This window comes from Hyperoodon ampullatus (assembly GCF_949752795.1).
Source record: "Hyperoodon ampullatus genome assembly, chromosome: 10".
In the NCBI taxonomy this organism is placed as follows: domain Eukaryota; kingdom Metazoa; phylum Chordata; class Mammalia; order Artiodactyla; family Ziphiidae; genus Hyperoodon; species Hyperoodon ampullatus.
Window position 1 is genome coordinate 100683596 of NC_136923.1, and position 25789 is coordinate 100709384.

The following is a 25789-nucleotide window of genomic DNA, read 5'->3' on the forward strand; positions in this document are numbered from 1 at the left end:
GGGGTCTATTGCCTGCATACGATGCTCACGCAAGAAAATCCCGCCTCTGTGCACCCAGGGGTTCAGGCGATTCAGAAACTAGACACAACATGTTTATCTTCGAGCACCAACCCCAAATCACAGGAAGGTAAACATACACCTATTTCTCCTCTTCAGTCTCGCATGTGCAGTTTTATTACCAGTAGTAGTATTTCATCGCTCCGCGAAGGACAGGGCCACAGGCGGGTGAGGCCCGGGCTGGGCTTGGCAGGAAGACCGCGAGTGACAGGTCCTGCTGCCCGGCTTTCCCGGAAGCCCAGGCGTGCACCTCGCCTCCTCTCCCCTCCCCGGCTGCCCCTCGGCCCCGCGGGCGGGCGGGAGGACCACACGGCCCCTGCTGGGTTCTGCAGTCACGGAAGAAAGGCTTGTCTAAGTACAGTAGAAGAGCCACTGCCCGGAGAGCCAAGGACAGCTGCGGGCAGACGCTCACGCGGGGACCTGGGGGCGGCCCAGGTCTCCCAGGACAAATATTGCCCATTTGTTTCTGCTGACTGCAGAGACCAGCAAACTGATGAACTACAAATAATAATAATAATAATAATAATATTATTAATACATATACCGAAAGGGGGGGGAAATCAGATACATGACACCTATGCATGTTTTCCATCAGTTCAGTTGCCAGGGGAACTCTTCTCTGTCTTGAAACTTGAACAGTAATGGCATATCTAACGCTGAGAGAGTGGAAACATGTACGAGGTCGAAGCTAGAATCTTTCCTGGTTTTGGCTTGAACCAAACTGGAAACCTTCATCAACCACATCCTGCAATATATCGAGGACCAAATTACAGCTCCACCATGTAGCAAACAGAAAAAAAAAAAAAAAAAAGTCTAGTTGAGAAATGAGCATCTTATCCACATTTCCTCTGGGAATTTACATGAAATTCACATCACTTTCTTCCAGTTATTGGCCATGGGTATCCAAGGGCATGTTTTTTTTTTTTTTTTTCCTTCTGTTTCCAGCTCACAGAACAAACGTTACTATCACAGAATTGCAAAAACAAGTTAACACACACCAAAACAGAAGGTAACGTTAATGCTTAAAAGAAAAGGTCCTCTCCAAATAATTCATTAAAATATTTGCTTTGTTTTTTAAGAAGTCATTTTGGGAAAACACAACACCCAAGACGACACCAAAGGGCTGGTAAGTAGTTAAGGCACTCGAGTCGCACGTGCTGCATCTCCGCATGGGTCTGTAAGGCTATGGCACTGAGCGAGGCGCCGGCCTCTCTCCCCACCCCCTCCCCCTCCCTCCCCCACCCCGAGAGCTGAAGGGCACTGAGGAAACCTCGGGAAATATAGACTCAGGACATTTTGCTCTGCTGGCTTTCGTCTGTGTGCTGGGGGGCAGGACGGGCTGTCATTCCAGGCCCAGGAGCGAGGCGCTGTCGGCAGCGGCCAGGAGGGGGTGGGCGGGCCTCCTGCCGGGCAGCTCCAGCAGGTCCTGCACGAGGGCTGCCGGGCTCTCCCGCTCAGGGTCATCCGGGGACGCCTGCTCCTTGGGGCTGCCTGCGGCAGCGGCCCTGGGAGCACTCCTGCCGGCCTCAGCCTGGCCGGCACCCGCCGTCCGGGCCGCCGCCCTCTCCTCCCTGCGGCTGGCGTCCTTGGGGGCCAGGCTCTCCTTCCGGCTGCGGGTGACGGCCACGTGGTTGCTGGCGAGCAGGGCCGAGTCCGCCTCGCTCTCCGACACGGGGTTGGTGCCGCTGTGGGTGGACTCGCTCTCGCTGTCCTCCTCGCCTCGTTCCTCCTTGTCGCTGTCCTTCCCATGCTGCTTGGGGTGCCGGGCTTTCTGGTGGACCCGCTGGTGGCGAACCAGGCTGTGCTTCAAGGTGAAGGTTCGCTCGCAGGTCTGGCATTTGTACGGCCTCTCTCCTGGGGGATGAAGAGAGATTCACGGCTGTCAGCGAGGCCACCGGCACCCACCTGCCTGCTCCGCACGAGAGCAGGCGAAGGCCCGAGGGGGCGGGCCTCCCTCCCGTTCACAGGAAACCTAATCTGTCTGAACTGGCAAAACGGGGAGGGAGGAGAGCGGAGGCCCACACAGCCCTGTCTCCTCGTCCTTCAGCCCAGGCTTCACACATCTGATCCAGGAACCAGAGTCCCAGAAGCGGAACCTCAGGGACAACCAGACCGGCCTGGAAGAACCCAGCAGCGGCGTCCTTCCCAGGGTCGGGCACCATCGCCAGGGACCCTGCAGGGTGGCAGCTCCCAAGTCGAAGCTGCAGATATGCTGTGCTCTGACTCAGAGCAGCTGGGGCCTCCTCTCTCGCCTGCAAACACGGAGCTGAGAGCACCACCTGCCAGTACCCCAAGAATCGCCCTCTGCTGGGAGCCAAGCTCCGGTGCCCTCAAGTCCCAGCACAGGGCCGTGGGTGTGTGTGGGGGGCACGTGTGAACCTTGGCCGCTGGGAGGAGAGGGAAGCTGAAACCAAGACACAGAGGAGCTTTTCTGTTTGGTGGGGGAAGAATCGCTTGTATCTTCTGGCTTCATGAGGACATCCAGGCGGCCTTTCTACCAAAACAACAGGCGCTGCCTTGGGGTTTGCAGCCTCAAGCCCAGAGGCGGTGGGCTCCAGGAGGAGCAAGGACGTGCCCAGGCAGCAGCCAGGTGACCGCCCCACTCGGCCCATCAGCCCCGCTGCTGCAGAGCCAAGAACAGACAAGGTTCTCGCTGCACGGCCGACCTAGCACCTGCTGGCTGACGACGAATCCCGGGTGCCTCCCCACACAGGCCCCGGGCCGCGAGCCCCACGGAGCCCCGCCGCACCGCCTGCTCCGCCGGCCACACCCCCAGCCCCCCCCCCGCCGGGCCAAACCCACATTCTTCTAGATGCTTCTACCAGACAGGGCAGCCATCATCCCCATTCTAGAGACAGGACGACGGAGGCTCAGAGGGCTAAGAGGCCGATCAAAACGCGCTGGCGAACACCACTCGGCCGTCCACTGCACCAGCCCGTGCCCTCCGAGTGCTAAGAGCTGGACAAGCCCTTAGAATTGCTAGCTCACCCGGGCTCTCTCCCCGCTCGGCAAGGGCGCCCTGCTGCCCACGGCGGCTGGAGGACGGGAACCTGGCCGGCTCGCCGCCCCCTCGGCCCCCGCCCCCCCGCAGCCTCCGCCAGCAGCCCTCCCCCTCGGCCCCGCCCCCTCACCTGTGTGTGACCTCATGTGCCGGGTCAGGTCCTGCAGGGACCAGAACCGCTTGCTGCACACACTGCACACCTTCTTCCTCTTGTCTGCCTTGCTGGCCACGCTCCTGGGGGAGTCTGTCTTTGGCTTCTTGTCGTCCTCACTCTTCTCCGAGGGCTTCTTCTCGGCCAGGCCCTCCCCATCCCCATCCGAGGGGCCCTCGGCCTCCTCGCTCTGCTTCTCCGCGGGGGCTTCGGACACGGCCTCCGCCTGGTCGGGGGGCTCGGCGGGCCTCTGCGGCAGCTCGGGGGCCGTGGGCGGTGGCGCTTCCGGCTCCCGAGGGGCCGCGCTCCTGTCCTTGGGCTCCTCGAGGCCGTGGGCCTTGCGGTGGCGGTTGAGGGTCCCGAGGAACTTGAAACTCTTGCCGCAGACATGGCAGGTGTGGCGGGCGTGCCTGTGGTCCTGCGCCGCCGGGTCCCCGCCGCCGCCCGCGCCGGCCTCGCCCTCGGCCAGCTTGAAGCCCATCAGCTTGCTAGCGAGGTTGAGGTCCAGGCTCTTGTTGCTGACCGTGTCCTCCTCGGGGCTGTCTGCGTCCTCGTCCCACTCCTCCTCCGCGCGCTCCTCCTCGGGCTCCACGTCCTCCTCGGCGCCCCTCTCCTCCCCGGCCATCGGCGTGGCTGCCGCCGGCTCCGCCTCCTCCGCCACAGACTCGTCCGGGACCGGGCTGGGCTCGGCTGCTCCTTCCGGAGTCGGCAGCTCCCTCTCCCGGGAGGTGAGGTCCAGCACTTCGCCGCCCGCCGATGCCTCAGTGTCCGACTGGCTGTCTGCGGAGCAAGCACGGGGCAGGCTGAGACCCGGGCCACCAGACACGCCCCTTCCGAGGGCTCGCTCGTGACCCACCCCCAGGGGGCCTGTCTCCCAACCCCCGCCAGGACTTCTCTCACCCAAATCCCCCTCACCCCTTATGTCCCTCAAGGGCCAAGACGAATCTGGGGTTAATTTTTAAAAGGCAGAAGGAGCAGCCGCACCCAGGCTGGGGTCACAGGGTAGCTGCGCCTGCAGCTCCCGGCCTCCCTTCCCTCCCCCCCCGCACCATGCCGAGCCAGCCCCCTCCACGGGCACACACACGGATGCTCGGGGCCCCCAGGGGCAGCCAGACAGAGCGACGGCGAGAGAGGACAGCTGGCACATTCCAGAGACTCGCAGCACGAGGGAGGTTGAGGAAGCTGAGCCGTAGAAGTTATTTTCCAGTGCAAAGAGGTTGTGTACACATGCAGCCTACACAGGCCCGCCCCCCCAAACACGGTATCTGGGAGCGCCTCACAGGAAGTGGCCCAAAGCGAGTATTCTGTGTATGTGGTACATACACATGCTCCCGCCTGATGGGTGGTTTCCAGTAGAGGTCCCAGGCAACAGGAGACGCATGCACATCTGTATGCACACCTGCAGGCCCCCCTGGCAGCTGTCAGGACCCCATGTAGGGAGTGGAAACATTTCCTGTCTCTCAAGTGGTTCCTACCTGTCCAGTCTCCACAGCAAAACCAGATGTGGTCAGGCCACCAGTTTCTATCAGCCTTCTTAAGGGCTGGCCTGGTGGTAACAGTATCAACACCAAAGAGATGACGGTATTTATCAAAAGCACCATCTCCTCTCTATTCTGGTTGAACAAAGTCTTAGCCAGTATTTTATTATGTGCTCTGATAGTGAAGCTAAAGCTTGCTGAACCCGACTATTAACTACAGATGCAACAGCCAATGGACTACTGTGACATCAGGCTGATAAAATTCGTTATTTCATGGCACATATGTGACATGCACCTCCCTCATCACGCCAGGTCTCCGATCACAAGTTCACACATCTAACCTGAAGTCTCACCTGATGAGAGCAGACCACCGCCACACCGACCCAGGCCCGTGGCTCTGAGTCACAGGCTCCACGACTCGCCACCAACGCAGCCCTGGGCTGGGGGCGAAGGAGCTGCACCAGCCCTGCCACGGTTACACTGCCTGGGGCTCTCGGCTCACCTATAGCAGTCTACACGGCTCTCCCACTTTCCTTCTCTTCACTGGTTTTATTCTGACTACTTTTTGGCAACCACTATTTGAGTATCTTAAAAGGTTTCAGAAGGAAACAAGTAATTGTGGGGTGCATATAAAATTTTTGAATGAAATTCTGACAATTTAAATGATTTCTGACAATTATCCAAAAGATGAAAGGTGATGACCCCTGAGACATGCACACCAACATCAAGGCCATATTCCAGGGGAAAAACCAGATGCTCGTTTTCTTGAATCACGCAAACGGAGAGCACCTATTAAATGGCTTTTGGTATAAACTCCACAATAAAAAAAATACAGAATGCTTGGTTTCCTATTTGTTGGTTCCGTGGGTAGTTACACTAAAAGCAAAAAGAAAAAAAAAAGACAAAACACCCCCCACAAAACGGCGAGGGGAGGGTTGATCTCTGGTTACTCCCTATTTGTCCCAGTATACTCTAGGCGGTTTCACTTAATTATTAATTTTTTTCCACCAAAGAGCATGGATTATTTAAAATTTCAACTGTAGTAGGATATATTTAAGATGATAAACTTCGGGGGGAAAATTCACAGTGAATTCTGAAATCAAACCCAAGTAAAAATACTATGATAATACACTAAGATCAGATCGTTCTGACTCCTGGGCCCTCCCTAAGTGTGGATAATGGAGAGCTCACCCTAAAGGCAATGGGAGGCCAACTCGCTTCCTCTGAGGAGTGGAGAGGGCTTGCTGCGTTCTACCCAACGTCCACTAGGGGGCGTGTTTTAGCAGGGCAGCTGGTGCCCTTCAAGTTCCCAGCAGCACCAAGGGCTCTTCTCAGCAATTCTTGGGAACAACGCACTTAGCCCCCTCTGTCTCGTGAACACCCGCCTTACAGCGCCAGGTCCTATCTTGACCTCGTCCTCCGCAGCTGCTCACCCTTCCGAGTGCAGGTGGCGGAGCTGATGACTTTTGTAAGCAATGCGGCTTTAAAAATGTGTTGATTTGGGGACTTCCCTGGCGGTCCAGTGGTCTGCTCTTCCACTGCAGGGGGCCTGGGTTCGATCCCTGGCCGGGGAACTAAGATCCTGCAAGCTGTGAAGTGCAGCCAAAAAAAGAAACGAAAAGAAAAGAAAAGTAAAGTAAAAAAGGGAGGGAGGGAGGGGGAGGGAGGGGGAAGAAAACTGTGTTGATTTTCTGTCCCTGTCAGCCAGTCCCCCATTTGTGATGCTCATCTAAGAAAACTGCTAGAGGAAGCAGACAGAATCTGAAGGCACTAGTAGATAAGAAGCCCAAAGCTCCTCCGATGCAACGCGCAGTGTCGCAACAGTTAAGTATCTACTGCTTCCTAGAAATTTCGCGTCACCCAACTGAGGTGACAATGTACTGACCTCAACGCCTAGGGGCACAGCCTCCCCTTTGTCTAGACCAGCACTCCCCGTGGTGCAGTCCATGCCCGTATGTCGCCTTCAGGGCCGGCAAGGGGGCCACCACTGAGGGACAGTCTTCAAGTGTCCACGTTGGGGAATTAATTCCCTAGTGGTCCAGTGGTTGGGACTCGGCGCTTTGACTGCTGTGGGCCCGGGTTCAATCCCTGGTTGGGGAAGTGAGATCCCAAAAGCCGTGAGGCGAGGCCAAAAAAAAAAGTCCATGTTTACACTGATTTGAAAAGTCACATGCAGGTGCCCACAGATAGGAAGGCTCCTACAGGCGTTGTCTGAGCAAGAACCAGGAGCATCCCCTGAGGGCAAAGTGGGCCAGGACACCTCTGCCCACAAGAAAGTGAATCACAGTTTCAGCCTAGCTTTGACCTATCAATATGTCCCTTTCAGCTAAAACTGCCCCCATCGGAGCATCTTCAGCATGCCTTTGGGGGAAAATCTAGGGCGCATTTTTGTGAGACCTTATGCGATCGAAAAAGTCAGACCTACGTTGCAAAACATGTGCTGGGATTTTAAGAAAATGCAACCTAGGCATATAAACCTAGAAATCCCTCAAGAACTGCCTTGGTCATTTCCTGCCTTTGTGTTTTTACGGTCTTTCTCCAAAGCCTCACTTTTAACTTCATGGGAAGGAGCCGGAAAGAAACCTTCACTCCATCCATCATGCTTACCTGGTTTAAAAAAATTCCCCTTGAAAGCACTGAAATCCACCGCCCTGACCCTCCTTCTCCCCATCTTACCTCTCAGCCCTCTTTCTCACCATGGATTGTGACCACACTTAAACCAAACCTTTATTTTTCTCTTTGCTGGTTTCACATTACAACTCTCACTGAACTTTCTTTTTCCAGAGGCTTTGTCCCTTAAAGGAAACCTACACAACCTCCAGGCAGGGTCAGGGCAAGGAGGGTGCTGATGGGACTTGGACAAACAAAACTCATAACTGCAATTTAAAAAGTAAATCCACCCACCATGAAGATGTGGGCTGCACCGAAGCTAAGATGTAAGTTCTGTTCAGCTTTGCGCCTGCAGGAGCCCTGGTTTTGGTGTTCCTTGATCATACAGATCAAGATGCCGAACCCAAAGTATGCATCCAGCACGTGGCTGTTACACTTTAAGACTTGTCTGCCAGCGTGGGAAACCAAGGGCTCCCCGCGGCCACCTCGACTGTCAGCTGCTTTCCCTCCTTTGGGACCGTGATGGGCTGTGAGGAAATGGGCTGGGTAGACGTGATGAGGCAGCTGACACTCAAACACTGAGAGGGGTCATCCCAGTGAACGTGTGCTCTGCCAGCCTCGCTGCCAGTTTCCTGGGGTTGAACAGCAGACCACCCAGCAACCTCGGGCTCGAGGGCACCCAAGTCACGGCAAGATTCCGCGGGACCTGTACGTTTCTCTTCTCCAAGATCCTGGCAAGTCACGTGGACCTGGACGCTGGAGGGGGGGTGGCAGACTGGCCTACGCTTTTATACCCCGAGAGGGTCTGGGTACACCACAACCGAGGGCCTGGCCGTTCAAGGGCTTGTTTCACTGGGCTCTGTGGGAGGTGTGGGGCAAGAGCACAGGGCTCCGCACCAGCTCCTCTTCCTGCAGAGGCTGCCCGTTCACGGCACCCCTCTCCCCCGTAACTGCGCCAAGGACAAGGGGGCCGCGGCTGGGGTTGAAGCCCGACCCTCCAGTCCACACTCACAGACAACACAGCCCCCAACCCACCCAAGTCTGAGGGGGAGAAGCCCGGACACAGTCACAACCCTAGAAAAGCACAGTTGGGGGGAATCTCCTCGGATTCAGAAAAGGGGGAAACGTCAAGCTTTCAAGACTTGCCAGACTGAACCCATACCTGCAATAGTTATTCAGCACTGGCCAACCAGCCCTGTGTCTGAGTAACCTGCAGCAGCCGATTTTCTGTTTTATTTGTTTTGGGGGGTGAGGGACACCAAACCCCAGCAGTTGGAGATAATGGAATATATTGAATAGAGGACACGAGTAAATACAGAAGCTGTAAGGGAAAAAAAGGTGGCAGGAGACGCACGGGGCAGCTGTTAATTGCTCTATAGGGGCCGGAGGAAGGAAGCACATATCAGCACATGAGAAGAATACCCGGATTCGGGTCAAGCAGAGATGTGATTAAAGAAAGGACATGCAAAGTGCTTTTTCAAACAAGACAAAGTTTTTTTTACTGGGAAAAGAGTTATTTAAAAGAAAAACACCCCACCCAGCCCGGCCCCTCCCTGTTGAGGGTGGAGCATCACTAGTTCCTGCAACACCCTGACATCCGAGTGGGCCCATCCCTGCTCTGTAGGATGCAGCAGACGCTGGGGTTTGAGAAAACAACACCCGAGTAGTTTCACATCCCTTTTAGATGTGTTCCTATGCAGAGCTGGACTGTGCACCCTCCTGCACAGCCCAGCTCCACAGGGCAAAGGGCAGGAACAGGCATCTGGGGTGGGCGGGTGGGGAACAGATCTTCTCTAGCAGCTCAGAGAAGCAGCCTGGGGGCGCTTCCGTGGCCCCCATACCCGTCCTGCTGCTGGGATGCCAGCAGGATGCCTCAGGGTCCTGCAGAGAAGGGGAGGCCCCCAGCCGCAGCGCGGAGGCCCGGGCGCGGCTAACGGGCTCCTGCGGCGCCCTCCTCTCCATCACTTGGAGGCACTACCTGTGCTATCATGGGCTCCAACATCACTCTCTTTTGACTGGGGGATAAGCCCGTTTCTTCTCAGGGAACAGGCGGTAACTCCGTGTTTGCGCAACTGGTGGCGTTCACAGTTAGATTTGGTGGAAAAGAAGGCACCGCATTTTTGACAGGGGAAGGGTTTCTGACCTGAAGCGGGAAAAAAAATACATGTTTATCTGGCTTTCTACTGCAACGAAAAAGAAAAATCGCTTTCCATTCATTCTCCTGGGATCGTTGGCATTTGTCCAACCCCCCCCCACCAAACCCCTTTCTTTTAAGAAAATAAACAAAATACATTAAAAAAAAAACAACAAAACACTGAGAACAGCAGCAACTCAAATGATCACCTTCCCTTATCCTGAGTGGGATGAAAGATTTGTCTTCAAAATACTAAAAGTTAACAATGAAACCAAGATACATATCTGAAGTAAAACAGTATTACAGTTACAAATCTTACATAATAACCACAACAGCAAAGGTGAGTGAAGGGATCTGAGCACAGCAGGAGAACACCGATGTCCATCACAGAGAGAAGACGCCTGCGACAGTCTCCAGCCTGGCAAGTACCGTGCACGTGGGGAACCGAAGGGGATGGAGGGCAACGCCCGGGCCTCCTGGAGGGATCCTGAACCCTCTGGATGTCTCTGGGGTCCGGCCCTCCCATCTGGACTGCAAGTGCTGAGTTCTGACTTCCCGGGATGCCTCCTGTCTGACCTCTGCCCAAGGTCACTGTGGTTCTAGCTGGCAAGACAGGGGAGGTCGGCTTGGCGCACGAAGGTTCTCTGTCCCCCTTGCTCTAAGCTCTTGCTGGTGGTGCGAGTCTAGTCAAAGCCGCGTGCTCCACTCAGCAGCCCGCGTGTGACGCTGAGTCACTGAGCGGCCCCTAACCCCACCAGCCCCACAAGTGGGCCACCTGCCTGTTCCTCCACGGCCATTATCTGCTCTGACCGGGCTCCTCTCCCCTCCTTCCATTTCGATTCCTTTTGCAGGCTCCTCAGCACCCGGTCCGGTGTCTGCATAGACGGACGAGGGGGCGAAGCCAGGGCAGACCACGAGGACAAAGAGAAGGCAAGAGGAGGGACCAGGGGAGGGAGTGGGCGGGCACCAGGACGGAGGAGGCGTGGTTATCGGCTACTGCATCACTGGATTCTTCTGTTTTCCCCCCCGCCCCGAGTGCCACATTCTAAGGTCCCGGTTTCTGATTTTACAGGGAAAAGGTTTCGTGCACCAACAAACAGGACTCATAGAGCTGCAGCCAGCACGGCTGTCTCATAACCCCAGGGCTGCCATGATCACACACACATCAAGACATGACAGGCAAGTCAATCAGCGCGGTTCCCTGGAAACACTAAGGGGGGTGGGGTGGGGCTGGGCTTCAGCCTTCCATTCAGGTTTAGACGAGCATTAACGGACCCCAGAACCAGCGCAGGCGCACAAGTCCAGGCACCCAGGGAATGAGCAGCGTGGGCCTGGAGCCCAGAGTTCTCAGGACAAGGACTGGCACTGCCAGCCGCACAACTCTGGGGCGCCATTCGCACAGAGCACACCGTGTGTGACCCCGAATCCCCACACTCCAAGTATGAGCATCAGCAGTAACCAAAGAAAGGGGACATCCACTTCCACCTGAGCCATGGTTCCAGATCACTGGCAGAGGTTTTTAAGAACACAGATGCCTAGAACCATCAAACACCACGGAATTAGAAGCCTGGGAAGGTGGAATCAGACACTCAGAAACCGGGCCCGTGCACCTCTAAGGCGTTCCACTTGGGCCCGAGAGGATGAAGTGGAGAACCCGACTGCTTCACAAAGCTTGTAGGTGTTTTGTGCTAAATTTATAAAAATGCTCACATTAAAAAAAAAAAAAAAATCACGCTTTTTGCGTGAAGACTAGTTGTAAAGTATTTTAATGTTTTTTTGTGCACCCTTCTCGCTTTTCACTACAAGTTGAACATAATGTTTAATAATTATTCAGGCTGTGTTAAGTAAGAAGAAACTACTTTTCCTTTAACATTTTATTGTCAAAAGGCAACATCACAGCTTCCCTGAGTCAGGCCAGTTTGAAAAACAAGAGAACCAGGCTCGAGAAGAAAACAAGTCAGAAGCTGTGACTATGACCTGTGATCTGGTTCTTGATTTCAAATAAAGCAGTTAGTTTCTTGCTTGTTCCCCTTACATGATTTACTCTGTAATTTTCACACTGGTAAATGCTTCACTTTTACAGCTGGTTTGAATAGCCAGGCTGATGTCCCATGATGATGAGGAGTCATGCTAAGGTTAAATGTAGAAAACGATTCAATGACCTGAAAGTAATGTATCCAGTTAGGAAGATTCCCGAAGTGACAACTAACAGCAGTCTTTAAAAGCATAAGCCGCACATTTTACATAGCAGTGTGCCCTCCAGACTGCATGGACAGGGGAAAACAAGAGCGCTTTGACTATTTTATGATCATACAGGTTTCAGAAAAACCTTGCTGGCTCGTAATCTATGTGGAAAGTATCCAGTGATTTTATTCATCTGGTCGCAGCCACAGAAGACTGTCCCGCAGTGGTGTTTCTAAGCGCACCTGTGAGCACGAGGAACCACCCCTGCACCGAAGGCCCATGACGTCCTTCCACCACACCCCGCGGTGCCAGCCCGCAGCGTTCACTCCCACAGGACAGTCAAGAAACGAAGAAAGAAACTCTTCAGGAGACGCCGCCGTCTGCAGGCACCGGGCAGGAAGGAATAAGGGCCGAACGACCAGAGCAAGTCCAACGGCCGCACACCCTCAGACGCCTCTCAGTAACCACCCCCCGCCCCCGCCCGGGGCACAGGCCTCCCTCTGTCTGCCTGTCTGTCTGTCTTTCAGGATTTGGCAGACGCAGGGCCGGCCAGGTAAACGCTTTCAGAGCTGCCCCTTAAGAAAGCTGGAAGCAGCCAAACACGGCTGGTGTCAGAAACGCTTCCACACTGAGGTGCGTACATCTCACGGGTCTCAGCTCCGCCGCTGGTTGCCTGTGAACAGCGGGTGGGAGAGGTGGGTGGGGAGGGCCCCAGGCTGGCAAAAAAGGGCAGCAAAGCCAACCATGAGAGAGTGAGCAAGGCAGGGGGCCAGGGGTGTCAGAGCGGGAGGGCACCTCAGCATCACAGGTGCCGACCCGTCCATTCCACGAGGAGGAAGATGAGGAAGGGGCTGGAATGGACTGTTTTCTGGCACTCTCGCCTCTACTTGTGGCCTCAAAAAAGCACACGGGACGCTCACGAGGGGGAAAGGCAGGAAGAGTGAGCCATCCTCTCCTAAAGAGGCTGAGAAGGGAAGGAGCCAGGACGGTCCTCCTCAACAGGAGGCTGGGGGCTAGCAGAGGAGGGCAAGGAGGAAACTCGGCTGTATGTGGAGATCACGCCAGGATCTCACGCAGTACGCCAGCAGACACCAGCTTCCTCCTAAGACGCGATTCCTAGAACCTGAGCCACGCAGAGAAAGGGCTGAAACCACGTGCCCCTTGCCTGAGCAACAGTGAACCCCTGGCTGGACACTTAACACCTGGGCTACTTAATGCTGCCCATTTAGGGGGCGGGGTGCACTGGAAACATGTCTGTGAGACGATGTATAGATGCTAGAATTCTTTGCATTCGCTGAGAGGTTGGGAAGGCCAACTCTCAAGATGCACAGTTTGCTTCAATCCAGTTTAAAACTGGACACCACTCAAAAGCTTCTGGCTGGAATGCAGCTAGCGTTTAACACTACCACCCCGGCCCCCCTAGCCTCTTCCCTGTGTAACAAGGTTTTACAGGGTCATTTCAGAGTCCATGTTTAGTTTCTGTTACATGTGAGCCTCAGTCTAATTTCAGCATTACGGAGGGAGCACCTCATAGGAAGCCAAGAGCCGGGCACTTGGAGATCCCACAGCAGAGCCGTCTACCAGGAAAAGCTCAGTATGCAGGAAGGGTGGGCAGGTCACATGATTTTTCAGGCTCCGTCCAGCTCCAGCACTGTACCAGACGTAGCCGAGGGCTGTATAAAATTACTAAATGGAGCTAATGCTGAGATTGTTGCTGGAAGCTGAGGCTGTGAAAGAGCAAAGGAAGTTAACTGAGCCCCACGGGCGCCAGCGTTCGACCAGGTCTAAGCGTGTGGTTAGCACTGTCCCACGGTCACAAAGTCTCTGGTCAACAGCTCGTGGTCCACAGCCGTGTTCCACCTTGTCTCAAAACACTTCCCAATCTTCTGCGTTGGCACGTGTCAGGATACAGGGGGGCAGAAGAGGCACGCCCCCTGCATCCTCAGATGGAACCTGACCCTGGCTCCCACCCCCAGCGCTACTGCACGTCCCCCGAATGCCCGCAGGCAAATTACTCAAGCCCCCCTAAACCTCAACTGCGTCATGGCAAGATGGGGACGACATGGCCCTCGTGGCCCGGTCACCAATACTAGCTCTGGAAGGGTTCTCTACCCGCCCGACTGCGCCCCTCAAGAGAAAAAGCCTGCGACCCCCCGGCAAGGACACAGGATGTGAGGGACGGGGTGGCAGCAGACGCGGCCGTCAGGGGACAGTGACTGTGGGGGGAGAAGCGGCAGAACATGTTCACACCTACACCTGCCCCCGCCCCCCCGCCCCGTCTCAGACTAACTCCCATCTCTCTGCTCCGTTCCGACGCCACCAAATTTTAAACCAACGAGGACGCTTCGGCGTTCAAAAGGAGCTTCTATCAGGCACCTGCAAAGACGCGGCACGGCCCTTGAGAGGAAGTACGGGCGGCTCAGTCTTCTCAGAGACCGCTGGCTGCAGGGAAGAGAACAGGGCGCGGAGAACCAGTGGTACCCGCCAAGCACAGGGCTCCCGGCTGGAGCAGCGGTGGGGAGGCGGTGCTGGCAGCACACCCAGACCATCTGCTTGCTCAAAAGCGGTAACGGGAATACTCACTTCTCCAGACTGTGCAGGAGACAGACAGGTGCCACCCAAAAAGGGCGGCAAGAGGGACTGCTGTGCGGGGCACCTTCTCTCTAAGAAGCATCTTCTTTCTGAACTGCTTTCTTCCTTAGAACTGTTCCCTTACTTTGTCAGGCTTAAATGATTTCAAACGGAGAGAAAATGACAGCCTGAAAATGCAGCACAGACTCTACGATTCTGGTTCTCTAGGTTCTCTGGCTCTCTAGGAATTCTGGTTCCTGTTAAATGAGTCCTCCGTGGACGGACACTCCTACTAACTGATGCCTGGGTTTGAGGCCCCACCACGCCGGAAAGAGATGCCGTGACCACGTGGCAGCCAGCCTCAGACAGACCCTGCAGTGCACCACCCCTCCCCTCCCCTGCCCTGCCCGTCTCCTCTGCACTCGCATTGCCCAGGACAGCTCTGCCATCCCCTCCCGATGTCCCAACTTTTTAGGAGAAACAGCCTTCTACGGAGGATCCACCCTGCGTGAAGCCTTTCCACCTGGATACAGAGCGTGGCTCCCACCCAGCCCCCGCCACCTTCCCCTCTCCACACCGTCATGAGCCTCTGCGCTACCTGGGGTTGCCAGAGTTAGCAACTAAAAATACAGGACGGGGCTTCCCTGGTGGTGCAGTGGTTGAGAGTCCGCCTGCCGATGCAGGGGACACGGGTTCGTGCCCCGGTCCGGGAAGATCCCACATGCCGCAGAGCGGCTGGGCCCATGAGCCATGGCCGCTGAGCCTGCGCATCCGGAGCCTGTGCTCCGCAACGGGAGAGGCCACAACAGTGAGAGGCCCGCGTACCGCAATAAATAAATAAGTAAATAAATAAAAATACAGGACACCCAGTTAAATCTGAATTTCAGATACACAACAAATAAGTTTTTAGTATATCCCAAACAGCGCACGGAAGATATTCATACTAAAAATTATTTGTTGCTTATTTGAAATTCAAAATTTAACTAGCATCCTGTATTTTATCGGGCAAGGCTGTACCATACCATTCTTTATTCTGTTTTAGGTCCTATCAATTAACATTTGGGTGGTGATCTCCAAAAGGTTAAGGATCTCACCCAATCTGTCCTTAGTTCAAAGATGTAAATTTTGAATATGCAGCTTGAATATTCAGTAACTCATAATTAAGATGACCTTAAGATGACACTAAGTTGTAGGGTCAACTGACTACTAAGTCCCTGGTATAAAATTATTTAAAGTGTATTTCTTATCCCAAACTTCTCTTTAAAAGTCAATGCACGAAAACATTTGAAAAATACTTTGGGGATATCTTTTTGGCAACTTAAGTCTGTTACTTAGAATAATTATATTTGCGTGTTTCTCTCTGCAACAGCCAACGACTTTAGTATAGATACAAAATTTTTTAAATTCTAAAGCTGCTCTGTCACTGACGCTCACGATGGACAGGGGAAGAGGTAATCGCCTTAGTGAACTGGAAGGTAACTGCAGAATTTGCACTATTTCCCTTTATGAATACACAGCAGTCAAAAGAACTTCACAGAATGTCTGCAATTTTAAAAGCTGCCTTGAATGCAAATTCTTCTGCCAAAGTCCCGGTTCCCCTAGCTGCCTCCTGTGCATAACCAAGTAGATGATAATGCCTCAACCAAGCAGATAATGCCTCGACCACGTGAGGGATGCGATGGCCCAAGACCATCTCACCTAAAAACACCCTGCCTGACCCTTCCCTTCACCAGCAGCCCTCGGAGGCCCAGCCAACGGAAACAGGCCGTTCTGGTTATACGAGCACACAGGGAAAAACTCTCGGCCCCATCAGGCAAGCCCCTGCTTCTGAGACTGAGGAGGAAGAGAAGCTAGGAATGGGGAGGCGGGAAGAGGGCCCCTCCTTCGACCCCGCCCGTGGCTGCCCCTCAGCGGCTGGGCCACAGCCTGCCCGGCCCTCTTACCAGTGTGCGTGAGCAGGTGCCTCTGCAGGGAGCTGGCCCAGGGGAAGACCCGGGGGCAGTGGGGGCAGGTGATCTTCTGCAGGCAGCTGGCGTAGGAGCTGCGCTTTGCCCTCGGCAGCCTGTCCTCCGGGGGGCTGCGCTGCTCGTCGTCGCTGGGCCCGCTGTGGTCTGCGGCCACCTCGTCCTGCGCGTCGTCCTCTGCGCTCTGCAGGAACGGGCTGAACTTGTTGGTGTCCGTCGTGGCCAGCATCTTCTCGATGCTGGCGAACTCCCCGCTGGAGTCCAGGTCCACCCCGCCGCTGGTGCGCAGCCGGCTCCGCGTCCCCCTTTTCCGGCCCCTCTTCTTTGACACGCCAGCTGGTCCCTGCTCCGTGGGCGAGGCTGCCTCTGGGCTGGTGGCAGCAGGGGGGGAGTCACTGGATCTTTTCCTGCCGGCGACATCGGTGGTGGCTTCGGAGACGGCGCCCCCTACAACGTCTGCAGCTGCAGCGCTACTGCCAGTGCTCGTGGGCCCCGGGTCAGCCACCTTGGTTTTCAGCAAGGTGGGGGCCGAGGACACGGATGAGATGATCTGGGCAATGGAGGCCAGCGGGGGCAGCTCTTCTGTCACGGGGGGCTTTGGCAAAAGCAGGGGGGGCTTGGGGCGCAGCGGCCGCAGCAAGGCTGGGCTGCTTATGAGGGTGGAGTTGCCCAAGAGTGGGGAGCTGCTGACCAGGGCTGAGGAGTAGACGGGCACGGCGAGTTGAACGGAGCCCTGCAGGGGCGGAGCCGGGGCTTCCAGAGTGCTGGCGGCAGAGGCCGCCGCTACGGGGGCCACGGGCTTCTCCAGGACCCCGCTGGGGCCCAGGGTCACCGGCAGGCTGGGGCAGGCTGGTGGACAGGGAGAGGCCTGCTCGTTGCTCGCGGGTTCCTGCTCAGGCTTCTTGGCTTCCCCGGGAGCGGCCGCGTCCTCGTCTCCTCTCCTGAAGCTCTTGGGGATGGACAGGTCGATGGGCTCCATGGAGCAGTCGTACGGGGCCGAGGCGGAAGGGTTCAGGAAGGAGGCCGAGTTCTCCTGCTTCACTTGGACCAGGGCCAGGCCCTTCTGGGAGAAGTCCAGGGGCTCGTTGAAGTCCCCCGCGAAGTTGCTGGCGGGCTCCACTTTGACCGCGACGTGCGGGGGCAGCGGCTGGGCGGGGGCCCCGTGACGGAAGCCGTTCTGGGGCTCCAGGAAGGCGGCCAGGGGCTTGCGCTCGACCAGGGCGGCGCCGCCCTCCTCCACCCTGCCCGGGGCCTCGGTGGGCGCGTCGGCGGGGCCCAGGCCGTCGGCCGCCAGGACGTAGCTCTCGATGTCGCGCTCGGGCACGTGCAGGTGCTGCTTGAGGACGTGGTGGATGCAGTTGCGCTTGGCCGAGAAGGCGGCGCTGCACTCCTTGCACTCGAAGGGCTTGCGGGCCTTGGGGCAGCCGCCCAGGCCGCGGCCGCAGTGCGTGCGCATGTGGATGCGGAGGGCGCGGTAGTGCTTGAGGTCCTCGCCGCACAGCCGGCACACCGTGTCTGGGGAGCAGAAGGCGTCCACCATCTCGGCCGCGCTGCTGGTCACGTACTCGATGTTCTTCTCGATGTCCTTGCGTGTGGCCTTGAGGTGCTTCTTGCGCAGGTGCCGCTCGCAGTTGGCCTTGACCGTGAAGGGGTAATGGCAGATCTTGCAGATGTAGGGCCGCTCGCCGCTATGCGTGCGCAGGTGGCGGATGAGCGCGGCCTTGTCGGCGGCGATGTAGTCGCAGATGTTGCACTGATAGGGCGAGATGCCCAGGTGCGAGCGCACGTGCGCGCGCAGCACCCCCGAGAAGGCGAACACCTGGTTGCAGAAGCGGCAGGGGTACAGCACCTTGCGCATGGCCGGCGTCTTCTTGCCGCCGGGGGCCGTCATGATGGCCTTGAGGTCCCCCTCCGTGATCTCCTGCTTGACCTTGGCCTCCACGCTCAGGGGCAGGAGGGCCTCGAGGATGCTGTCCTGCTCCAGCCGCGTCTTCATCTCGGCCTGGCCCGGCAGCTCGAGGCGCGGCTGCTGCAGGAAGAGCTGTGCGGCTGTGTTTGGCTGCGCCCCCGACTGGGACTGCGGCAGGTGGGCGTCGGAGGCCGCCTCCACGGAGCCCCTGAGGAGCTTCAGCGGCGGCGGGGGCAGGCTGGGGCTGATGCAGCCCGGGGAGGCCTGCTGCGCGTTGACGAGGGGTGGAGGCGTGGAGGTGGCCACCACCGTCCGCGGTGTGACCAGGGGCTTTGGCTTCAAAGGGGGCATGTGTTTGAAAATGGCCTGTAGAGGGGCAGCGGGGGCCTTGGACAGAGGCGGAAGACTGATCTGAGGGGGGGCCGAGGCTGCCATCTTCAGGATCTGCTGGATGTCTGCCAGCTCGATGGCAGACTCCCCAGAGATGGGCTTGACCACAATACTGCTGTCAGGCTGGATGATGAAGCCCTTCTGGAAGGGCTGCAGGGACAGATGCTTCATGCTCTCCTTGGTGGCCGGGAGGACGGTAAGAGACCCGCCCAGGGAAGCAGCTTCGAAAGGAGACAGACTCAGCAAGTTGGTGCAGCCAGGGTCCTGAGGTAGCTGACACTTGAGTGCCTGGAGCTGTATTGCTTGGTTGTCATCCGGCAGTGGCTCCTCGGCCAGTGCAGGCCTGGCGTCTTCGATGTGCTGCAGGCCCAGCATGGCCAGGAAGACCTTCTGTTCGGGGGCGTCACCAGGCAGGGCCCTGGCCTGCAGCTGTTCCCGTCCTTGGTCGGCAGTTACATGGGTCTGCTTGTGCAGGGTGAGCGAGGAGAGCATGGGGAAGGCCTTGTCACACGTGTCGCAGACGAAGCGGTGCTGCTCACTGATGCACCTGCGCAGGTTTGTTTCACACCAGGCCTGCATGGAAGCCGGGCGGGCGAAAGCAGGGGAACAGAGAGGAGCATTTAGAAATGATCACCAAGCGGCACAGCTGCCCCGGCACCCGGCCCTTCTCCACGGCACATAGGGTGCCCACCTTCCCCTGCTCACCAACTCCCGGGCTGAGCAAGGAAACCAGCTAAGCATCTTACGAATTCTATCTGCTCGATGAATGACGCCAATCCCCAGGATGTCTCGGCAGAGCAGCCCTGAAGTACGGTTAAGTAATAACACCACAGAGGTAGCATTAATCCTCTCTTTCAAAATGGGGGCCTTGCAAGCCTAACTGATGGCAACTACCACCATCAGTGAAGAACTGGCTTCCGCTGTGACTGCGGGGGAGGAGGCTGCCTGGGAAGGGGCACCATGGGGGAGGGGGCTACATGAGTGTACACACGTGGGTGCGTACACACATGGACATGTGCGTATGCACGTGCACACATGGACGTGTGCACATGGTCATGTACCCGTGGAATAAGTCACTGAGCCTGGGGCTTCTGTGATGGAAGAATTTCACTGTTGATATCTTCTACCTCAATTTTTTTTAAATTTGGAAAAAAAATGGGTTCCAAAGTAGTTTTAGCAGGTGTTTTATAAGCAGAGCACAAATACAGCTCAGGCTAACACTGACCCAAAATATTTGAATAGAAGCTACAACACTAGAAATATTTAGCTGTGATGTCGATATTAAAGAAATATTTTAAAAATACAAATTCAATTCACCTAGGGCTGTGTGGGGTCGTGAACAATTCACAACTTTAAACCCAAATGCCCCCAAATGGGAAAAGTACCGATGAGCTACACTCATACGCCAGTTCACATGAAATTCAGCACACAAAATAAAAGGCTGCCAACCCTCGTCAACTCAACAACTCAATGAAATGGGAAGGGCCAAGCTGAATGTCAAGAGAAAGGTACTATTAAACAGAAAAAAACCAAGTGACAGCATTTTAAGGAAAGGAAGCCCCAGGTGAGGAAATTCAGTCCAGCTGTGTGGACCATGGAGGTGGCTGCCAGTCATGGGCCAGTCGGAATACCTGAGAAATGCGAGGAAACTTCCTACAGGAGAAGTCGGTGAAGCCTAAGTCGTGGAAGCCGGCAGGGATGGAGGGGTTGTTCTGGATGAAGGGCCTTCCCACTGCGTCCCTGGGAAGCTGCTTGTGGACCAGTGCGTTGTGGCGCAGCAGCCCTCGGTGTGTGCGGAAGGTGACGCAGCAAATGTCACATCTGCGGGAAGAAGACACAGGATGTAAGGAGGCGGCCATGCTGGGGCGTCCACCTGTCCGTTAGCCGTATTGTGTTTTCTGTTGCTTCATTTCAATGGAGCAAAGTAAAAGGATGTGACATCAAGAAGCCAGCCACCTCATGGTGAGCAAGAAAAGACTCTCCCTTAAAAAAAAAATTTATGTCCTACCAGCCTCTGGATACCCAGTCTTTGCAGGCGGCACAAGTGTGAACAGAGCAGAGAGGTGGGAACCTGAGGCTACTTGCTCTTACCTGCGTTCCACGATGTGGAGGGAACACTGCCCTCCCCCAGCTCCATGGATTCTGATTATCAAAACGTTTAGAAGCCAAAAAGCACAGATTTCCACAGCAGCTGGAGCAGTCACATCAGCATCCCCGATATGTGACTGGGATAAAATGATAATCAAATCCTCCAACTGAATTGGTAGCACGTGACAGCGATTATGTATTCAATTCTGCTATTACTACCATCTATCTAAGAAATAACCAGAGCTCCCGAATGCTGAGCCCACGCTAAGTGCGAGGGCACCCCACAGGGGTAGCGCACGACCCGGCAGGTGGGTGGGCATTCTCGTCTTCATCTTCCAGAGGAAAATACCGAGGCTCGAAAATGTTCAGCAACGTGTGGAGGTCACACAGCCAGGAAGAAGCAAAGACAAAATGTGAGCTCTGTTCATACTCCCACCCTCACCTACCATGAAGCCATCTCCCTATCCTAGAAAGACTCTTACAAATGCGGTCCACGGAAAGATGAAAGACTATCACGCTTCACTTCAGAGATGACTGCATACACCTGACCCGTCCTGGGCCACATGGACGTGTAACAAACACCACTTTCTAACAGTGGCTCCGTTTTCTCCATGTTTCACGCCAGTGCCGCCTTCTAGGTCTTCACTGAGAGCCATCTTAAAAACCAACAATCAGGGGCTTCCCTGGTGGTACAGTGGTTGAGAGTCTGCCTGCCGATGCAGGGGACACGGGTTTGTGCCCTGGTCCGGGAAGATCCCACATGTCGCGGAGGGGCTGGGCCCGTGAGCCATGGCTGCTGAGCCTGCGCGTCCAGAGCCTGTGCTCCGCAACGGGAGAGGCCACAACAATGAGAGGCCTGCGTACCGCAAAAAAAAAAACAAAACCCAACAATCATTAGGACATCACCCACATCCTTTAGACCTGCACTGAATACAGCGGCCATGAAAGCCCTATTTAAATGAATTAAAATGTCCTTAGTCACAGGAGCCCCGTCTCACGGGCTCAGCCGCGTCAGGCAGTGCAGGCCTGGCGCATTCTCAGGATCGCAGGAAATCCCACTGGACAGCGCCTCTTTCCAACTACTTTACACATACACGCCTCTTTCCAACTACTTTACACATACAAACACATCTGCCCCTCACAAAAGCTCTACGGCAGGTTTATCCCTGTCTCACAGAGAAGGAATCTGGGGCACAGAGGGGTACAGCGACCTGACTGAGCTTACACTGCACACACCTTAATGGAAACTTTTTTTGCTTTGAAATTCTTCTCTAGAAATCAAAGAGATAACGGCATCACCCATGAAGCAGCTGGGCTTCACGTGTAGCGCTGAAAGACCAGTGCCAAGTATGTGCAGCCCCGCTCCCTGGCCGTGGCTGGCATAGCGGCGTGCTCCTGTGTCCCCACCTCCTTGACACCCTGCCTCCCCCTGCTGACGCGCCCGCATCTTGCCGCCACCGAGATTCCTGTCATCATTCAATTAAATTTAGCATGCTGGGTTCCCACAAGCCACTCAAAACACAAACCCCTTTTGAGGGACTTCTGTTTAAGCTCACAGACTGTGATAAAGGCTCTGGGCAGGGATGGCCGCAGAGAACCCAGACGCCTATAGGTTTGGAAAGTTCTCACGCCGTGGGCCTGTACAGCGCACCTTCCGTCTCTCCCCGGTCCTGCTTCCCGCAATCCCTTGCACTGTTCAGATTTTCTCTCCCTGCACCTCTTCCTCTTCCCCTCTGTCCTGTCTGGGCCACAAGCAGGTGAAGTTCGGGGAACTGTCTGGAAGCTGGTCTGTGCCTTCCCTGAAAGGTGAGGCTGAGAGGAGGTTAAGAAAGAAAGGACAAGTGCAAAGGCAGCAGGGAGCTGCCACCCAGTGGGCCCTCAGGCATTTCCCACCTGACGTCCATGATGACTCACTCTTCTCGAGTTAACAACTAGCACTGACGACATATATTTTGTGCAGAATATTTGCAAAGTGTTTATAATTAATTTTTACCAGCGTTGGGACATTGCAACAAATACTTAAGCTCAATTCATCCTAGCAACCCAGCCAGTGTGTGATCACCCCATCACAATGGAAGCGGAGGCCTGGTTCTCGCTCGCCCTCAGAAGACAGCGGGGCTCACTCCGCCTGGCAGAGAAAGGGTCGTTCATCAAAGTTGGGTAAAGGGGTGGGGTGGGGGGGCCCCCTCATTAAAAAAAAAATCACGCACATTTAATATTTTACTCAACCTAAAACATATTCAGTTGATCCTCATTATCTGCGGAGTCTGTGTTTGTGAATTTGCCTACTTGCCAAAATTTATTTGTAAACCCAAGTCAATACTCGCGGTGTGCTCTTGGACAGGCAACGCAACAGAGAACAGAGCGGGAAGAATCCGAGTTGCCTGACGCACGCGTTCCCTGCTGGGGCTGGACAAGGAGACGCTCTGCCCTCTCGCTTCAGCTCCTACGGTAAACAAGTGTCCTTTTCGCTGTCTCTTTAGTGCTGCCACATTTCTAGCATTTTAGTGCTTCTTCTTGATGAGTCTGCTCTTTAAAATGGTCCCCAAGGGCTTCCCTGGTGGTGCAGTGGTTAAGAATCCGTCTGCCAATGCAGGGGACACGGGTTCGATCCCTGGGTCGGGAAGATCCCACATGCGGCGGAGCATCTAAGCCCGTGCACCACAACTACTGAGCCTACGCTCTAGAGCCCGTGAGCCACAACTACTGAAGCCCACGCGCCTAGAGCCCGTGCTCCACAACAAGAGAAGCCACCGCAGTGAGAAGCCTGCGCGCATCGCAACGAAGAGTAGCCCCCACTCCCCGCCACTAGAGAAAAGCCCACGTAGCAACGAAGACCCAACGCAGCCAAAAATAAATAAATAAAATAAATAAATTTTAAAAATAAAATAAAATGGTCCCCAAGCGTAATGCTGAAGTGCCACCCAGTGTCGCCAAGAGCAAGAAGGTTGTGACGTGCTTTGCGGAGAAAATACGCGTGTTAGGTGAGCTCCGTTCAGGCGTGAGCTAGAGTGCTGTCGGCTGAGTTCAATGTTGATGAGTCAACAGTATATACTACATAGAGTGTCTTTAAACAGAAACACACTTAATAAAACAATGTTATGTATCAATTAGTTCATGAAAATGTGACCAGAGGCTTGCAGGAAACTAACCCTGTGTTTCCTCTAGGAACAATGGTTCAGCGCCCACTGACTCTCTGTCTGTGGGGACTTCACGGAACGTACCTACTGTGTAACAAGACTCCATTGCACATTCAACTCGCCCGTCTTTTCTGGGGGCCAAGGACTTAGGTTTGAGTCTAGCTCCACTGAGTGAAGATCCATGTCGTCATCACTGTGTGACTCACACTCATAACACAGCATCTTTGATTTCTGATTTTAGATGCTTTCAGGTAGAGCAAGAACTTAGATTTTTGCAAACCAAACTAAAGCAGCATCCTAGGTTCTTATGATTGTTTCTTCAACTGTTCACAGCTGTCTTGCCCACCTTAAATTTGACAGCAAAACAAACAAACAAACAACAGCAACAACAAAAACCCATCCAATCTGGGTTATGTGCAAGTATGCCCAACTTAGTTTTCACAGACTATTCTTTAAAAAAAAAAACAACCAATATTTCGCTGGCTTACAGAAAATTTAATTAAATTACAGCAAATAATTACAAGTATTACTGACATAAACAGGTTGGGGAGAAATAATACTGACCCTCAGCAGCCTGCATGTCAACCGCAGAAGGTGAGCAGGTGGGCCTGAGCAGTGGGCTGCACGCTTCTTGAGCTTTTAACCTTGAGCTTCTAACTTTAGAGTTAAAACGTTTTTGAGCATTTATCCCGTATCGGCTTGCTGTTGGATAAATGTGTGTGTTATGTATCTTTATGTATTTATATGCACACATATATAATCTACCAGGTACATTATAAAATATAAAAATAGAAAATTTTAAAGGATGAGTGAAGAAAAGTCCCATTATTTTGCCTTTGTGCCCCAGAGATCTTTCTGAACACCCTCCTCTTTTGAGACTATGGCATCAGTGCAGAGTCTACTGGCCATGAGTATTCCACGTGAGGGCATCACACGTGGGTTGTACAAGGGAAGGGAGAGTGTCTCGGAAGGTGGCGATAAGGATTACTGCCTTTCTGTCGTAGCCATGAATTTTCAGTAACGCTGAGTTTGCACCAGTTATCTAGACATATCGACCACCTCCTTCATTCTCTTATTCACCTTCAAACCCTTCCCATTGCTGGTATCTGGTACCAAGTTTGCGCTCCATACACACGTGGCAGAATTACCTGGCACCAACCGCAGGCTGTGTCCTCCGAGCACGGCAGCTGTGGAGCAGTGGGGGGAAGGGTGCAGGGACCAGGGAGTCCCAGCTGGGAATGGGGAGCCAGAGTGTGTGACCTTGGACAACTTGTTTCATCTGTATTTCAGCTGCCTGCTGTGTAAAATTTCCCAAACGTGCCTGAGATAAGAATCCCCTCATGACCTTGTTCAAAACCAGATGCCTGGGGCCACTGCAGATGGACTGGAATCAGAATAACGAGAGGAGGAACCCAGGAATCTGTCTGTGTGCAAGCACACCAGGTGCCTCTTACATCAGACAAGTGTGGAAAATAAATTAGTGAGAATCAAGCAAGAGGATCTCGAATTTATGAACAAATAAAGCTACAAGGCTGGGCGAGCTCACTCCCTTCCTGCTATGAGGCTCCGTTTTCTTTCTCATCTGTATGTGGGGACCTTTAGAGTTACTGTGAATAACAGGTAACCAGACAGACGCTCGGAGAACTGCAAGGTGCTAGACCAAATTTAACCATTATTTTTATGGCGCTAGGTACAAAAAGAAATCAGGAATAACCCACTTCCTGGCAATTACAGCAAACACAAAAATGCAGAAAAAATGGAATTTTAATTTCCAAAGGATGTATTCTCTCCTTTCGCTCTCGAGAACTCCACAGAACAGCAGAACTTCTCCACTGCTGCCGTTTAATCTGGAGACTCACTGGGAGAGACGTGTGTTCCTTCTAGGGCTGCCTCTGCCCTGCACCCCCTGCTTCCTCGTCGCCCCCGTTCCCTTCTGGAGCCGCAGCCTGCGCGCACACGCACTCAAGAGCTTCCCAATGCCCTGAAACGAGCCCTCCATCCACCACATCACACCTCTGTTTCCACAGGGTTTCAATCAAGGCGCTCCTATTTCACTTCTGAAAGGATATAGACTATCATCTTACAAACAAACTTCTTGAAAAGTGGCAGAGA

General features: G+C 54.6%; 1 protein-coding gene across 1 annotated transcript in view; it reads right to left on the bottom strand.

Moving 5' to 3' along the window:
* Window positions 1–1312: 1312 nt before the first annotated feature.
* RREB1 (ras responsive element binding protein 1) overlaps window positions 1313–25789 on the bottom strand; it is a 137333-nt gene continuing 112856 nt past the window's right edge. Inside the window, exons 11-15 of the mRNA XM_079713748.1 lie at window positions 20081–20270; window positions 16130–19022; window positions 9276–9440; window positions 3189–3989; window positions 1313–1911 (exon numbers count right to left, since the gene is read on the bottom strand). Of these exons, the coding sequence (XP_079569874.1) occupies window positions 1400–1911; window positions 3189–3989; window positions 9276–9440; window positions 16130–19022; window positions 20081–20270 (4561 nt within the window). The 3' untranslated portion in view covers window positions 1313–1399. The remainder of the gene's footprint in view (window positions 1912–3188; window positions 3990–9275; window positions 9441–16129; window positions 19023–20080; window positions 20271–25789) is intronic.